The 17545-nt window shown below is 41.0% G+C and overlaps 3 protein-coding genes across 3 annotated transcripts in view; 1 reads left to right on the top strand and 2 right to left on the bottom strand.

Moving 5' to 3' along the window:
• The window catches only part of gda (guanine deaminase), a 7155-nt gene extending 1596 nt beyond the window's left edge, over positions 1-5559 (bottom strand). The window contains exons 1-11 of the mRNA XM_014012561.1: positions 5296-5559; positions 4101-4189; positions 3831-4002; positions 3552-3639; positions 2662-2767; positions 1781-1808; positions 1585-1692; positions 1363-1470; positions 1159-1256; positions 372-439; positions 42-188 (exon numbers count right to left, since the gene is read on the bottom strand). Coding sequence (XP_013868015.1) covers positions 42-188; positions 372-439; positions 1159-1256; positions 1363-1470; positions 1585-1692; positions 1781-1808; positions 2662-2767; positions 3552-3639; positions 3831-4002; positions 4101-4189; positions 5296-5436 — 1153 coding nt within the window. The 5' untranslated portion in view covers positions 5437-5559. The remainder of the gene's footprint in view (positions 1-41; positions 189-371; positions 440-1158; positions 1257-1362; positions 1471-1584; positions 1693-1780; positions 1809-2661; positions 2768-3551; positions 3640-3830; positions 4003-4100; positions 4190-5295) is intronic.
• A 3141-nt stretch (positions 5560-8700) lies between these two features.
• cunh9orf85 (chromosome unknown C9orf85 homolog) lies at positions 8701-14138 on the bottom strand. Its single transcript, XM_014012560.1, has 4 exons — positions 13957-14138; positions 13619-13725; positions 13274-13387; positions 8701-9142 (listed from the first exon to the last, which is right to left on the bottom strand). Exons 1-4 carry the CDS (start codon positions 14056-14058, stop codon positions 8977-8979), a joined length of 489 nt encoding a protein of 162 aa, XP_013868014.1. The 5' UTR covers positions 14059-14138; the 3' UTR covers positions 8701-8976.
• A 262-nt stretch (positions 14139-14400) lies between these two features.
• The window catches only part of abhd17b (abhydrolase domain containing 17B, depalmitoylase), a 15029-nt gene continuing 11884 nt past the window's right edge, over positions 14401-17545 (top strand). Inside the window, exons 1-2 of the mRNA XM_014012559.1 lie at positions 14401-14962; positions 16444-16920. Of these exons, the coding sequence (XP_013868013.1) occupies positions 16454-16920 (467 nt within the window). The 5' untranslated portion in view covers positions 14401-14962; positions 16444-16453. The remainder of the gene's footprint in view (positions 14963-16443; positions 16921-17545) is intronic.

Raw genomic sequence — 17545 nt, 5'->3', positions numbered from 1 at the left:
GGAAAACTAAAATTATTATTATTATTATTTGGGGGTCTCACCTTGGCTGCCCCCCAGGGTGGCCAGCCTGAACACCTCCTCGAAAGAGAGTGTGTTGTGTTCAGGGTCCTGGATCGTCAGGACTTTGGAGGCATCCAGAGTTTTTCTCACAGCATCGAGCACAGAGGATGAGTAGCCCCCCGCCACATCTGACGCACCACCACAAACAGGAAACATACATAGTTACAAGCACTGATGTTTATTTTTTTGGACACTAATTGTGCTGTTTCATTTCTTTTTATATTAATCATCTAGAGACAATAATAACAAAAAGATAAATTCCAAAGGTTTAAAAGTTGGATGGAAAGCTTCTACTAAGAAAAAAACCCCACCTGTACCCAGCCCACACTTCACTTTATGATCCAGGACATTGCGGACATTTAACACTCCACTACACAACCTGGGTTCAAGAAAAATACAGTATAATTAACTTTCAGATTGCACTCAAATACATACTGATATGCCATTAAAGTGCCTGTGATATACATATTCTTCAAATACAAAAAGTCAAAGAAAACATCTTTATATTTAAGAAAGTTGGAATAATAAACACAATTTAACCCAGTTTGTCCCATAACTGGCAGATTTTCTTTTGAACTTGACTCAACCAAAGTGAAACAGGAAGTGACATCAAAGCAGAACTTGTTAACAAACAAAGCTCGCTGGTCTTTGTTTATTGAAACAATACTATTTGAACTCTGACTCTTCTTCATCTCTCTCTGATAGTAACTCAAACTAATCTTAAGAAACATCAGATTCTTCGCTGCAGTCTGTGTTGTTGGCTGTTGTAGCAATACTCTGTTCACATGCAGACATTCCCCTTTGACATCACTTCCTGTTACTTTACAGGCAAATATCTCAACAAATGTTCATCTCAGCGACATGAAATTTCTTTTGCAATATTTTGTCAATGACATCTTTTCAAAAATGCATTCACATGTGTTACAAAAAATTTGACATCACAGGCACTTTAAAGCTTGTGCTGTGTGTTGTATCTTTTACAGTCAGGTGTTTATAATGACTATCATATTGATGTGTTTTAAACTCTTAATTCTGCACGTCCTTCTGCCATGCTTCAGATCGTTTGGATGAGCGTGGCGGTTCTGAGTTGAGACTTACGAGAAGTTGGAATTGGGACAGTGGGACAAAGAGGCTCCTGTTTCTCTGAACAGATCCAGCTCGTTATCACTGAGGTAGCAGCCGTGGGCCATCACTGTCTGTGAATCATTGACATTGTGAGCGTCATCGATAGCTGCCTGCCTTTATGTCAGCTTTCACTTTTCTTTGACCCCCCGAAACCCATTTAGGACACTGTGTCCTCACCTTGCCAGTGAGAAGATTGCACTTGTGGTAGACGTCTGTGTAAGACTCCGAGTCAGGAAACAGCTCCTTTACAAGCGTCACTTCCTCAGTGTTCTCGCTGATGTGGCTCTGTCGAGGAACATAAGAAAACAAATGTTGTTCTTGGACAGAGAATGTTAAATATCTGCTGATCTCCACCAGTAAACAGCCTCTGTGGGATTAATCCTCTTGTTTTGAGCTCACCTGGATGTGCAGGTTGTTATTCTTGGCTATCTCTCCCAGCTTAGACAGCAGGTCCTCACTGCAGGACAGAGCGAACCGCGGAGTCACCACTGGCTTCACTAAAGGGTACTGTCCCAGCAAAGACAGAAATAAACAACAAAACTCAGATCAGTTTCTCCTTAAACCATCTTAATTCCACAGGTTTGCACTTTCTTACCTTTTTGTTCAGGAGCTCTTTGATGAACCTTATGAGAAACAAATTAAAAAGATTAAATTGCCATTTTAACAACATATATCAGGACACTGCACTGCAAAACATGACTCAATAAAAAGAAAATAAAGTTTATGAAGATGATATTGCATAAAAAGCACTGTAACATTTATTAGTTAAACTGAATCTAAAAGGCAGAGCTTGTTATTTACAAGATATGCCTCGTTGTTGGTTATTATGAGATATGAGACCTTAATGTTCCTTATTGAGAAAAAAAACAACACTGAACTCTCTGAGAAACTGCAAACTACATCATCTGTGGCACTGATTTCATCTGCTGCTTCCTGAAGCAAACTTCCCAATTCTGTTTTCTTTTATCTCGCTCAACTAAAAGATGGAGCCTGCAGTTTACCCCACCTTTCCCAGGACGACACATAAGAAACAACACAACAATTAAACTGAATGTGTTGAAGGAAACTAAAGAGTATGCATGCACCCAAGGATAGCAAACATAAAAAAGTACAGATCAGGCATGAGTTGCACCCAAAACCACAAGCTTTGTTCACATAAACGGTGACTTTTAAACCTATAAAAATCTAAAATCAGAACTGAGGAAGTCTTTAGGGTGAGGGGTTAAATGTCTGAAAAAAAAGGAGTAAGTCTTGGCTTTAGTCATTTTTTAGACTGGAAAGAGAAAATTTGTCTGAATGAAAAGTTAACAACAAACACATACAGCTTATGAGCACCATTTGGTTAAAACACTTGCATTGCCTTAAAAAACACTAATAAAGTTGTTCTTTGTTTTTTTTTCTTGTCAGAAAAACCAACACGTTTTTAGATTATATTGTCTTTTTTTCTGGGTGCACGTTAAAACAGCTGATACCCACCGGTGCGCCTCATCCTCAGACTCCTGACAGGTTTCTTTGTAATGTTTGACAGAGCTGTTCCTGTCCATGCACACCTTCCCCACTAACGCACGCTGCCCAAAGTCATCTGTAAACACGACAGGAATTAAATTAACATTTGAATATACTTCCTTCTATTTAGTATTCTGTGTTCTTTATGCAAAATTATATCTTAAGCTAAGAAACAGAAAACCCCTCTAAAGTGTTAGTAAGATAGTGAAGCTCAAACACATGCTGACGTCTAACAGTTCTCAGGTCAGAACAGTACAAAGTTGAGGGTCCAATGACTGACCCCGGTTATATAAAATGATGGCGTAAAGCTGCCAAACCCGGTGTTTGATTCGGCTTGTTTGCGTCGTTACACATTTATGTGAGCACATGTTCAACGTTACGCAACGTGACAGCGAGACGATAAGGACGAGGCATAAAGGTAAAGGACGGCTCTGCTGGAGAGCGAGACGTTGGAACGTCTGCAACGAATCAGATGTTTTCCCTTCCTCGGCACTGTCAGACAAAGCATGTGAGGACGGTGGTCACATTTCCATCTGCTGCTCTGCTACTGTAACAGATGGCAGGCAAGACACGCTAACAGAGATGGAGGTTGAATTTGATGCTGTGTGTGGCATCCCCCCCATGAAGGTCTGTGAAGTTACAAAACGCAAAATTCACAGATATTTGGAAATTGAAGGTGACAGGAAGTGTTGCATTGATGCTCAGTTAGAGAAAAAATTATGTTTGCATCAAGTTGACCACCAAATTATATTAATAAGCTTGTAAATAGCCATCATTTTGTTTCCATCTTCAGTTTGTAACTGATAGAAAGCAGTGATGAAGGCCCTGAATGACAGATTTAGTTTAAGTTTGAGTCTTACTTGCAATTTGGCCCAGCAGAAGCGAAGCATCAGTGTGGATGGTGGCGAAGTAGCACGCAGTGGTCGTCCCGTTTCTCAGGGTTCTTCTCTGCAAACCAAATTTATTACAGAATCAACACCTTGTTCAAACCTTTTCTGTTGTTTTTTTAAACAATTGCTTTCTTCTTGGCGTGACACCACAAATTACAAATGCACTTTTCCACACGCACAAAACAGTTTACAGACTACAAATGTGGACAACAATTTCATATCCTCTTTTCCAAAAGGTTCATTACTCACCACCACTTTGGTGTAAACCTTCTGAGCAAACTCTAAGTCCTTGAAGCAGGCCTCCACAGGAAAGGTGTAGGTGTTGAGCCACTGCAGCAGAGGCATGTCCAGGGCTGTGCCAACGTAGCTGTACTGGGAAGCGTGGATGTGGGTGTCCACCAGCCCCGGCATGAAGAACTCACTGCACAAACATATAAAGAGGTTTGAATAAAAGTTTTGATTTGTTTTCAGAACTGATCCACCTATAAACCTGCTGGACCCGTTCAAGTGCTTACTCACTGTCTTTCCAGCTGAGCCACTTCGGACGAACTGAAACCAAAAACCTGAGACAGCTTCTGGAGCTCCTTGCCTTCTCCGATAAAAGCAATCTGAAGGCAGGAGAATAAAATACTGAGCAAATATTCTGATAGATGTTTTTAAACTTTATCATTTTTTTATATTTGATCCTATTGCATTAATCAGTTTTATTAAATATGTCTTTCTTGAACGAATGAAGCTTTGTTTGTTCTCGGCTGAGAACAGGCCTGTAAGCTGCCATAATTTTCATCTCTGCAACTTTGAGCTGCACTAACTGATAAGAAGCAACCCTGTGATTGGTCAAGACGTTTCTCTCTGTGCTCTGTTTGTAATAAACTGTTCAGCTTTCCCCGGCCAAGATCAGAACTTTCTGCTGAGACCTGTCTTAAGCTTCCTCAGAAACGTCTCACTCTTCGCAAAGAGAAAACTGTTTTAAACTGAATACTTATGTCTGTGTCTGGTTCATTTCTTTTTAAGGTGTAGTTTAATGTCCATCTGACATATGCTGAGCAGCAGAAGCACTTTTATAGCATCATCATCACTTATAATGATTAAGTTTGAAGGTTTCAGTTTGACACAAGCCATCCCTCCTGTTAAGATACAGAAAATTCACTGAACTCATTTCTCTGTAAATTATTTAACGAATAAAAGATAGGGTTATTTATTCTCGTCCGAACTGGTCAATGATTCCAGATGAAACATGACAAAGGCTGACAAGCATTTAGACGTTTTGAACACAGATTTTTCTCTCTGCTATACATTTCACATAAAACAAATCTGTAAATAGTTCTGCTGATAGTTTGTTTTCCTGCAGAAACTTGTAGAACAGAGTTTACTTTCTTAAATCCACCTCACAAGGAATCAGTTTGATTTGACTGTTTCATGAGTTCAAAGAAAAAAAATAATTACTTAGAAAGTCTCGTTCTCTGCGCCTCTTAAATTTATTACTGGCACAATATATAAAGGTTGCTTACAATAAAAAAATTTTAACATTAAAAAAACTAATTTAAATTTGAAAAATACATTTTTTAATTAATAACTATTTTGTGCCTATTGTGAAAATAAAAGCACTGTAATATGACACACCAATTCAACCACACTGAAAGGCGACTCAAATAATGTCTGAAAGGAATTTTTTTTGGTATTTATAATAAAAGTTGAATAAAAGGAGACAAACCTTCCCCCTGTCGTCCACCCCCACGAGCGCATCCTCCATGACCTGGAGCGCATTTTCGGGGGTCGAGTGGACAAATGTCCCCCTGTGGACAAACACCACTGAGGTGCGGGATGTTTCAGAAGAGTCCATATCCCGACACATCTGCAGTGAGATTCCACCTGCCGCAAAGAAGAAGAAGAAGAAGAAGAAGAAAAAGAAGAAGAGAGAAAAAAAAACATGCGGCCTTTTAATGCCCCGATCACACCGCCCACCGGGTGGCGCGCGCCTTCACCTGACCGCAGCGAAAGCAGCAGCCAATCAGAAGACAGGGTGTGTGTGTGCGCGCGTGTGATTCTCCTGAATCTGAATCATAAGCAGATCACGTGTGCACCAGTACTTCGTGTCCAGTTTTGCAAAATGAGCCAAAAATTAGAAAACCAGTATTTATCATGGACTTTCTGAAAACTGACTTCAGGTCAGAGAGTTGAGGGAAACCCCAACATCACATCACCTGATTTATTACAAATAATACAGTTTTCACTGACATTATCAACTTTAACATTTAGTTCATGGATTTTATGATGACCTATTTGTACCTAGAAAAGCAGATAATGAAGTTCCTGCCTTCTGTCTGCTATCAAACCATCCCTGATCCACTGGAAGGATTTGAATCAAATTTGCTTAAATTAATGATCAACGAAATGATTCACTTCTGGAATTTACTGGAGTTAAAAACAAACACACATAAATAGTAGGGGCGCAACGATACAGAAAATTCACAATTCGGTTCGGTTCGATACTTTAGTCTCACGGTTCGATATTTTTTCGATACAAATAACAAGAAATTTCCATGCCCCTTTTAAACTTGTAATTTATTGAAATTATTTAAGAACATTTGTTTAATCAAAAAAATACCATTTAAAATTAAATTTAAACTTTAATTTTGCTGAAACAGCAAGTTTCTTAGAGGATCTGCACTCAAAAATACAGCCTAGATAGAGTAGTCGAACCCAGATCTGATCCTTCAACACAGAGCATATGAAGACAAGTTAATAAAATAAATTTAAAAAATCTGTATTGTTCGATACAAATGTGTATTGAACCTAAAGCACTGTTTGATACTGTTCGATACAGGTACATGTATTGTTGCACCCCTAATTAATCAACCCATTCTCACTCCCGAGTCGTCACATATTGACGTTTTTCAAAGGTCCCTTTGCGTCCAATTTTGACGCATCAGGTACCCCCCTTGCGTCATATTTTGACGGGATGGGGCGGAATCTGTTGTCGTAATTTCTGAAAGTGTAGAAAATGCACAAATACTACCGTCCCAAAGCGTGAAATTACGTGTATTCACTTTAGACATCCTGTCCCAGACCCTAGTACCTAAAATTAACCATTAACCCTGATACGTAAAATTAACCATTTTTAGAAAATGTAGGAAATTCATGGCAACTACGTGTTGCAAAGCCTAAAATTACCTAATGTTCACTGTAGACATCCTATCCCTGACCCCAGTCCCTAAACTTAACCATTTATCCTGATGCCTAATGTTAACCTCAGACCCCCGACCCAAAGACCCCTGGTGGCGCAACCCGGAAAAGCCGCGGGCGGCAAGGACTGACGCGAGGGGGGTACCTGATGCGTCAAAATTGGACGCAAAGGGACCTTTGAAAAACGTCAATATGTGACGACTCGGGAGTGAGAATGTGTTGCATTAATAGATATGTCTTGGTTTTGCAGAAATTGAGCTATAATTTGATATGTAGCAGAGAATCATTTACAACCCTCACATTTTTACGAGACTGTGATTTTAATTCAGTCATTTCTCAGCAGAATTTAGTTTAAAACTCTGGCAGGTGAAATGCGATTTATGCAACAGGTCTTTAATTTGGGCATATTTTGAAGTCAAATGAATGCTTTTCTATTAAAAGTATTTGTAAGTCCATTGAATTGTTTTTCATTTTCTTAATATAAAGTGTTTGAGAATGACTTTCATCACAGATTCTTGTCTTTGTTTTTTTTTTTTTTTTAATGATGGCAGATATTTACTCCAGAATGTTATGAAGAGTGATCAGATGAATTGTAATTAATTGCAAAATCCCTCTAAATCTAATCCCCACAAAAATCTCCAGTTCTGCACTGTTAGGAATTAAGATGGGCTGAAGAAGGGGAACACCTGTCTCCAAGAAAACCATCAGGGACAGACCAACATTCTGCAACAAGCATGGACTGGACTGATGAGGACTTGGCTCATTTTCTCTGAACCTCCTGATTGTTTGGGTCATTTATGTGTTTTTCCTGCCACTCCCAGCTTAGCTAAAGAACACAGCCATGAATAAAGAACTCAAACTCAACAAATTTAAATGAGTTGAAAAGGACACTTTAACATTTTCCCTTTCCCAACATACAACCTTTTACAGTAAATCCCCACTGAGTACTTTGTTCCTTTTCCTTGCATGACACAGTCCTTATCAGGTTCATTTTCATACTTTTGGTTTTTGTTTTGGTTATGCTTCAGGTTTTTTTTTTTCATGAACTTGTTGATGTTCATGCTCGCTTTTTATTCTTCTTCTCACCCCATGTGGAACGGCTGCTGAAATGTCTGAATTTTCCCACTACATGAATTTTTCTAGATGGCATTTCTTCTTGTCTGATATCATTTGAACAGAAAACAAACTGGACAATCAGCAGTGCTCCATAGTGCTTGTTAATAAAGTTTTAGCTGAGTTTTATTTTATATAAAATGTCTTAATTATTCACTCAACTTGGCCAACAATGAGAATTAAGGCTGAAATTTGATCTATTTATTTAAACAGTCTACTCAGCTTTTATTTGATAAAAATATACATTTCTTTTTTTTTTGTTTCAGTCATGAGTGAATTAAAATGTGACCTGAAGTCATTTCAGGGTAATAAGTGAAAAGCGACCCCATGAGATCCATGACTAATACCTGCATTTGTCACAATAAACGTGATAAAGTTAACACATTGTTTGCAAAATCACATGACAAATGAAAAAAAAAATGATGGCATGCTCGAAATAATTTATACAACTTGAACTCTTTGGGGAAAGAGATAAAACATTGAACTTTGTTCAAAGATGTCTGATTACAATCCTCACCGGCTGCACGAAAACACAGTGAACAAATATATTAAAAATTATTCTTCTATAAATTTTCGAGTGTCGACAAAAAGAAGTTGAATCCGGTGGTGACATTTGTTACTTCAGCCTTCTTCAAGATCCTAATAAAGTTGTGACTCAGGCAGTGAGGAAGGTGTTCTGATCAAAGTCCTTAAAAAGACTTATTTTCATTTAGGAAACATTAATGTAAAACCTGCAGAGACAAAACAAATATATATTCTGTGGTTGATATTATTTGAGAGCGATGAGCTCAGAACAGTGAATTGCAGTAAAAACACTATATTTACTATTGTTGCTTTTTATTTAAATAAAACATGATGGTAATAAAGTTAAAGTATACTATCCATAACGACATGATACGGTGAAATGGACTGAAAGACAAAAAACAACAAAAATACATCCTGATGTTTGATTTGCCCTGATGTGGACTTTATTTCTCTTCAAAGTTCTGCTCCATCAACTGACTCAATAAAATGACCTTCTCTGTTTTGACAACAAAGTTTAAAACAAAGCTAATCGTTGACAACGGACATCTGGAAGTGTGGTAAATTTCTGTGCCTATTTTGGCCCAGAGTCTCTGTCAAAGTCATCTTCCTCATCGTCACACCCAGCAAAGTCTTCATCATCACTGTCCAAATCATCCAAGCTTTTCTTCTCTCGTTTATGCTCCTTTTTGTCTTCCTCTTCCTCCTCTTGCTCTCTCTTGTCCAAGCATGACTTTATCCTGCAAGAAGAAGAAGAAAAAAAGGTTTCAACAACTGTTGACGATAAGAACAGAAGAAATAAATTCATTTCAGTTTATGGTATATAGTGCCAAGCCACAACAAATATCAAATAAGGTCTCCGGACAAAAATAAAAAATAAAAAATGAAACAGTCAATCTAAGGAAGCCAGCAGATTGTGCTTAATCTTCACTTCATCACAGTCTCCCATCCTGAGCAGCAGAAGAAAGAAAAACTCCCTTTTAATATGAAGAAATCAAACCTCTATTAAATAACATTAAAATTTTATCCATCCATCCATTTTCTGTACAAGCTTCTGCCTTTCAGGGTCATGTGGGTCACTGGTGCCCAAATCCAGCAGTCACAGTGCGAGGGACGGGGTACACCCTGGACAGGTCGCAAGTCCATCACAGGGCCACAAATACAATTTAAATATAATGTTTGGAAAAACAAGAGTTGATTTTATGATGATTTAAAATATTTGTTGGATTATTTATTGTATTTTTGCTTTCTTCTCCCCTCATCTTTCCCTCAGCTTTCTGAGACCACTTAGTGCCCCCTAGTGGCCCCCACTTTCAAAAACAAAAATGAACTGACACCTGTGCTGTAGTTCCTTTTCAGTCATTTCACTCAGTACAACACACAGTTGTATATGGGACACGTGCGCCCTCGCGCGCCTGGCTGAAGCCACCTCTAATCACGTCTTTAGACCGGTGACGTGGTGACGTTGAACGTCGGGTGACAGGCTCCGCCTTCACCCTATAAGTTCGGAGTCACCAGCATCATTGCTCAGTTCTATCGCCCTTCACCTCGCGATAGTCACCTCTAAACCTGAGCTCACATAGCTGCTGCTAGTTAGCTCAGCTTCTAAGGTTCTTTGGCTAGCTTCACTGGTGCTAACCGCATTATCTGATGGTTTGTGTCTGCCGCTCAACGCTACTTAAGTGACCTTTATTTTCTGCTGAAAATCTGTTTTGTGGTTCACGATGAGCACAAAACCACCTTCGAAGAAGCCGAAGTCTTCTGTTTGCCCCTGTCCTCAGGGGTGCGGCTTTAAGCTTCATGAGAAGAACCAGCATGAGGCCTGCCCGGCCTGCCTAGGAATCATTCACGCTCGACGGGCGCTTGTGGAGCCCGAGTCCTGCCGGGCCTGTGCCGGACTTTCGCGTCCGACACTGGAGAGGAGAGTGAAATTCCTGGAGAAAATGCTGGGGGAAACTGCTGTTTTCCGACAAGACCCGCTGCTCTCCGAATCCAGCCAGACGTCTCAGTCCGACGAAGACGAGGATTCGGCGGTCGAAGCCCCCGCTGCTAGCTGGGCGGACCAGATGGAGCACGAGGCGGCCTCACCCGACATCGAGGGGGGCGAGACCCAGTTTCTACTGGATCTAAACCAAGAGGAGGACGATGTTCTGCAGATGGAGCAGGAGGTTCTCAGTCTGTCCAAAGATGACGAGGAGCCGTGACCAGCTCACTCCACCCCCGCTGCTGAGAGGGTGGACCAGGATTCGTCCTTCTTGTCCCTGTGCCGCTGAGCTGCTGCTAAACTGGAGGTACAGTGGCCCGACCCCCCACCTGCTCAAAAGCCGTCGAGGTCTGCAGGGTTTTATCTCCCCTCTGAACCGGCTGATGTGAAGCACCGTCTGCCTATGTTTCCGGACTTTGTGTCGGAGCTGACGTCTTCCTGGAGCAAACCGCTGTCCATCCGCGCCTTCGTGCCCGAACAGGGTCAGTACTTGGACGTGGAAGGGGCAGGTCAAGCAGGCCTGGTGGGCATCCCTCCGATGGAGCCTTCTTTAGCCGCTTATTTGGCTCCATTTCACAACCAGGGTGTGAGCGGGCCCACTCTGCTCCCTTCCAAGCCCTGCAGATTCTCTTCAGCACAGCTGGAGAAAATCTACAAAGCCCAAGGTAACACCGCCCGTGTGCTGAGCTCCGTCACCATGCTTCAGACCTACCAGGCCATGGCCTTGGCTGAACTGGCAGCTCAGATGCCGCAGGAAAACCTCCTTTTACCCCCTGCTGAACGAGATCAGACTGGCGTCAGACCACATCCTGCGTGTCCCGCTGTGCAGCGCTGGCTCTGGGGAAAGGAATGGCTTCTACTGTGGTGGCGCAGAGGCACCTGTGGCTAACGCTCTCAGACGTTCCCGACAAGGACAGAGTGGCCTACTTGGATGAACCGATAACACCTACAGGACTGTTTAGTCAAGCGCTTGACGTCATCCAAAGCAAATTTGAACAGAGGAAGAAGCAGGCTGAGGCACTTCGCTGCATCATCCCCAGACGCGACGCGAGGCCCAAGGCCCCGAGCACATCCAGGTCTGCGTCTCATCCTCCTCCGTTCAAGAAGGCGGCGATGCCCGGGACTTCAAAGGCCCAGCCCGCCGAACCTCCCAGCTAGAGCTGGGCGATATGATCAATCACGGTATTTTCAACATTTTCACCGGTTTCACGGTATTTGACGGTATTTTTCTTTTCATCACAGGTCAGCTGATAATAAAATATACAAACCCTGCTTATTGAGTTTTTTTCTTTTACTGTACCTCTGTCTGTGTCTCTGTTTCCCTCCTCTGTGTCTGTTCTTCTCTGACTGGTGGTTGGAGACAGTAGTCATGCATTTTGGTCCAGTCGTGAAGGAGGAGGGTTAAGAAAATATTATGATCGGGTTTATTGTTTTGTTATTTATTAAAGCTTATCAGCACGACTCACCTTGCACACCAGTCAATTCTAACTTCACTACGAACCACTTCCTGCAGTCTTTTCACAATAGAACCACGTTAAGTCTCCATCAGCATAACGTCTCCATATTAACTAACCGTGTTAAATCTAACTGTGCACGTCACTGAAGAGTTGTTTACTACATTCAGCGACGGCAAAAATGGGATGTTTTTTTAAATGTCATTCAATATAAGCAACGGAATCGCCATCCGCGGCTGCAACTAGCTGCTCCAAACATTAGCATGCTAACACACATAGCAGTGCAGCAAGGAAAAATGTCCCCCGGGAAACAACAGTTCACTGGCGGCCGCGACGAAACGTTCCGCTATTTAAACCGGTATGTCCGGTATTCAGAAAATTCATATCATAACAAAAATAAAAACCGGTATTCGGTGCAAAACGGTATACCGCCCAGCCCTACTTCCAGCAAGCCACAGCCTCCCCGTCAATCGGCATGGAGCAAAGGCCCCCCTCCGAGTCAGCAGGACAGTTCAGCGGTTCGGAAGAAGAAATCAAAGTCCTCCTAACGAAGGAACGAAGCACAACACCTTGTTGGCCCCGCATCACAAAGGCTCAGTGAAGGGCGGTATCTAACTGAGTAATGATGCTGGTGACTCCGAACTTATAGGGTGAAGGTGGAGCCTGTCACCCGACGTTCAACGTCACCGTTCTAAAGAAGTGATTAGAGGTGGCTTCTGCCAGGCGCACGAGGGCGCGCGTGTCCCATATACAACTGTGTGTTGTACTTCGTTCAATTCCTTCAAGGAACCGTGGTTATATTCATAACCTTACGTTTGTTGTCCATTATGTAACGATTGCTTGGAAAAGCTCATACACTTGGTTGCAGTTTGTGTTGTTTGAAGGCAATTTTCCCTTTTGTTTCATATTTATATATATTTTTTGTCACAGTTAGAGCCTTTTACCAACAAAATGCATCACTTTCACCATGTGTGACACTGCTTAGACCTTTGTGTTAGTAGTTTTGAAAGGAATTTGAAGTTTGAGCTAAGTGCTGCATGAACGCAATCAAGAACAACTTAATATATGTTTGAAGAAATAAAATAACTAACCCTGTATATAAAATAAATAAATAAATAAATAAATAAATAAATAAATAAATAAATAAATAAATAAATAAATCCGAAAAAGTTGCTAAAAAACGAATCTATCATGATTTATCAAATCACTTGTAATGTGTCTTTTTGTCCACAGGAGGGCAGCATTTAGGTAGAATATCCTGAAACTGTTTTTTTCACTGTAAAACAATGGCATCTTTATCTAATTTAAAGCATGTACAAAATAGGACTAAATGACTCTGTGGTTCAATACAATTAACATAGTTAAATCAAGATATGTTCTGTAACAGTATGAAGAAAATTCAGCGCAAAACTCAGATGAAATTATCTACTTACGGAACAACAATGTCTTCTTTCTTCCCACACTTGCTGCAGAGCTCTAGCTGAAGCGAACAGGGCTTACAGATGATGTGATACGCATCTTTTACTGTCTTTTGAGAGCACTTCACACTGTAGAAGGAAAACGTGTCATTATTTCTGAAAAATAACATACTGAGAAAGTTACCAACCACAACTACAAGACATTTGGACACACTTACTTTAAAGTTGCTGATAAATAGATAGACACACTGGGTCATATGTTTTTATTCATCAACTTTAATATCAGGTATTGTGAAAAGTAATTACCTCATTTTAAAAAGCCCTCTAAACATGATTATCCTGTAAGTAAGTTGTACTCACCATTTTTTAGGTTGTGATAAAGATTTGTATTTGTTATACTTGACTTTCCACTCAAGAACTCCCTTACAGTGTTGACAAAGCCCATCGTGGACCTTAGAAGTAGCTTTCTGTGGTTAGAACAAAACAAGATTTCATATTAGTCACAAAAAAAATGAACTGACGAAACAAACAAATAATAATAATTTACGCAAATGCATGATTACTAGCTGGAACTGACAGTAACTTAAAAACAGGAAAGTTAATTTTTGCTGCCTCAGTGAGGTGGAAACAGGGTAAAATAGAAGTTCACGCACAGTCACGAACTGAATACACATGATTAGCAAAAACACATCCCATACTTTCACTTGAACACTAGCTCCGTGTTTGTCGTTTTTAAAGGCAACTGCATTTTGATGCTTCTGTCCTCGTGATCGGGATACATTTCCTTTCTGAGAACTCATCTTATTTTCATGTTTTAGACGTTTTAAGGTGTACAAATCCAACAATCACGCAAGCAACGTGAGAAACAAGGCTAACCCGGAAATGATTCGGGTACGTCATGATGCGTCATTGATGTAATAAAACAAAAACACAGCCAACAGATTTTAATAGTTTTTCAAGTGAAGCAAAAATTCATTAGACTAGGATTGAAAACATATTAAACAATTAAAATAATAATAATAATAATAAACTCGCTTAACAAACGTCAATTGCGTCACCTGTTCAGAGCGACGCCTTTAAAAGCGCTGATTGGACCGTTCATTTCTATAGTATTCTCTGATTGGCTGAAGAGGGCGTCAATAAAAACATCAGGCTGCAACTCTGGGGCGTCGAGGAAGAACCTCCCCGGCTATACCCAAACAATCTACAAATGGTAGAGTGGCATCGTTAAACTCTTCGCAATTGGTCTTCAAAGCTGCCAGCCGACGCCTCTTCCTCCTCCGTGAAATATCCACAACGAAAGCGGAGATGTTTCCAAACCAAGGGATACTGCTGAGAAGTATTTGACAAACCATTTTCGACCTGTCTTCACGGGGGAAAAAAAAAATCATTGGCACACACTAATGTCGCGGTTGAGCTGTATAGAGCGGAACCTGGTGAATGAATCGATCTAGTTATCATTCACGACCATTTGCTGAGAAAACCGAGGGGGAAGAAAGGAGGAAACGACTGTTGAAGAGGAGGCTGTGGTTCGGACCGGGATACTAGGAGCGCATAGAACCGAGGGGATAATCTGCCGCCCAGGATAGTCCCGACAATCTGCTGGCCTCGAACAGAAAATAAATTCACTGCGGTGCGAAAATAACACCGGACTGCTGCACCTGATAAAAGGGATAAACAAACAACCAACCAGCCGCGGTACAGGTAACGTTGGCATTATTTCTCTGTTTTAGTATTTGTTAATCTCAGTCTTTTATTTCGAGGACTTTGGGATTGCTGCTGCGACAGAATCCTCAGGGATGCCACTTCAGCAAGAGGCTGAAATAGCCTCATGCATCCTGTGAGAGGGCATTTATAATCTCAAGTAGCTTTAAACAGCTTTAATCATCTCTGGTTCGAGCCAGTGGTTTATGTGAGCTGCTTCAACAAGCCTTTAAAGCAGAGTTGGACCACATGCGTCCAATTAAAGGATCCCAGAAGAAAGGGTTTCAGGAGTATCTTTTAACAGATTATTGAAAATTATAAATTTATTTAAAAAAAAAGGAAAATGGTGACTGGAATAACTTGAAACTGGCAAAGGTAATGAGAGAAAACACAGAAAATAAACTAAGCAAAGTCATTTTTTCATTACTTTTGAAATATGATTCAACTTACCCAACATGCAGGTGATTTCTGTAAGTTTGAGACTTCATCACCTGTCTGCAGGTAATTTAATCCTTTCCTCATGAGTCAACTGCCCCAGCTTCCTCAGGTCCAGACTGCAGTTTCAGCGCCTTCCACAGATGTTCAATATGATGTAGATCAGGGCCCAGAAGACCACTTCAGAATAGTGTTTTGTTCCTGTGTGTTTTTATTTTTGGGTCTGTGAGCAAAGAGCTGATGACAACTTGCTGCCAAGAATCTCCAGTTTTGTCTCTTCTGTCCAAACAACATTCTCTCAGAAGATTTGTGGCTTCTCCGTTTGCATTTTGGCAAATTCACATCTGCCTTTTTTTTTTTTTTAAAGATTTGCTTTCTTTTTTCAACACTCCATTTTCCATTAAGTCCAATTTGGCCCAAACTTCAACTAAAAGTGTGAATTAAATACAAAATCAATGTCTTTTATCAGTTTCAGTGACCATTGCAGGTTTTTCTTTCATTACTGAAAGGGTACAAACACATTTATCTGTTTGTAAGTCAGCAAAATAAATAATATGATTGCAAATAATAAAAACAGCTGAGCTCTTATTATTAAAAAAACAAGTTTTAACCAAGGTGGGTTTCTAAGAGGTCAGATGCATTTATAAAACTTTTTTTGTTTTCTTTAGTAGTTTAGCTGTAGATGGCATGGCTGCCAGGCATTTTCAAAGTGCATCATCTCAGGAGTAAGTCGCATGCTTTTCTGCAGATCTAGCAAAACTTGTAGAGGCAACAGTGAAATGAACAGTTGGGCATCATTCCAGCGTGTCCTAAATTAAAAGAGAGGCCGATAAAGATTTGTCTTCTTATCAAATGAGATTGGTTCCTAGTCAGTTGGTGCTTTTTGGTCATTCGACTGCAGGTGAAACACAAATGTTTCAGTTTGAGAAAGCTCCTGTTCATTGTGGACCACACCTGTTTCATCAGTCTTGGTTCAGTTTAAATGTAATCTCTAATTAAACAGATGCCGTTCTACATTTTATTCACTGTCCCTCTCCCTGTCACAGTGTCTTAAGGATGAACCACTTATCCTTCAGTGAGCTGTGTTGCCTGTTCTGCTGTCCGCCGTGCCCCAGCAAGATCGCCTCCAAGCTGGCCTTCCTGCCGCCAGAGCCCACCTACAGCCTCATGTGTGACGAGAGCGGCGGCCGATGGACCCTGCACCTGTCTGAGCGGGCCGACTGGCAGTACTCGCCACGGGAAAAGGACGCCATCGAGTGCTTCATGGCGCGCACCTCCAGAGGGAGTCGCATCGCCTGCATGTTTGTCCGCTGCTCACCCAACGCCCGCTACACTCTTCTGTTCTCTCACGGGAACGCAGTGGACTTGGGCCAGATGAGCAGCTTCTACATCGGCCTGGGCTCACGGATCAACTGCAACGTCTTCTCCTATGACTACTCTGGTTACGGGGCCAGTTCTGGGAAACCCTCGGAGAAGAACCTGTACGCAGACGTAGATGCTGCCTGGCATGCGCTCCGGTCACGGTAAGGAGGGGATTTTTTTTTAATGGGTTTTAATTTATAGAAATGAAAGCCTCCACAAGAGATTTACAGAGTCTGTTATAGTGACATCACTTACTGACATTGAAAGAAACCTTAACCATGATGATGATGAAGGACCGTAAACTCTCTAACCTTATGAGCATTATGGAGTCAATCAAATTCCTCAAATGAACGCATGAAATTACCTTTTGTTGTCTTTGCACGTAAGAGACCTGCAAAACCAAGATGAAGTGGAAAGCTAGTGATGTAGTTCAGATGCATATATAGCAATGCGGTTGGTTAACTCCGTATATCTTTACATGGCTTTAGTGGTTTTATGAATATGGATCTTCATGAAAGATGACCAGAACTCTGTTCTTGTTTTTACATTTCACTGTGAAGAATTTGCTGCCAATGCACCACGAAAGACTACAAATATTTCTAAGTTATCATAGCTGAACAATGATTTTCAATTCCCCTTAGTGCCTCGTCAAAATTACCAGTGAAATTTACTAATGCACTATTTTAACAATACCCGTTCTTTATTCTTCATTGTAACAATAAAGGCTGCGCTCTCTCTCCCTCTCTACACACACACACACACACACACACACACACACACACACAC

The sequence above is a fragment of the Austrofundulus limnaeus genome, unplaced genomic scaffold (genome assembly GCF_001266775.1).
Source record: "Austrofundulus limnaeus strain Quisiro unplaced genomic scaffold, Austrofundulus_limnaeus-1.0 Scaffold92, whole genome shotgun sequence".
In the NCBI taxonomy this organism is placed as follows: Eukaryota; Metazoa; Chordata; class Actinopteri; order Cyprinodontiformes; family Rivulidae; genus Austrofundulus; species Austrofundulus limnaeus.
This window is presented reverse-complemented; position numbering and strand designations above follow the sequence as displayed.

Coding starts and splice junctions, on each gene's coding strand:
- cunh9orf85 (XM_014012560.1), bottom strand. CDS start 14,058: ATGAGTTCTCAGAAAGGAAATGTATCCCGATCACGAGGACAGAAGCAT. Junction 13,388..13,618: donor TTATCACAACCTAAAAAATG/GTGAGTACAACT, acceptor TTCCTTCTACAG/TGTGAAGTGCTCTCAAAAGA. Junction 9,143..13,273: donor AAAGAAGACATTGTTGTTCC/GTAAGTAGATAA, acceptor TTCTTCTTGCAG/GATAAAGTCATGCTTGGACA.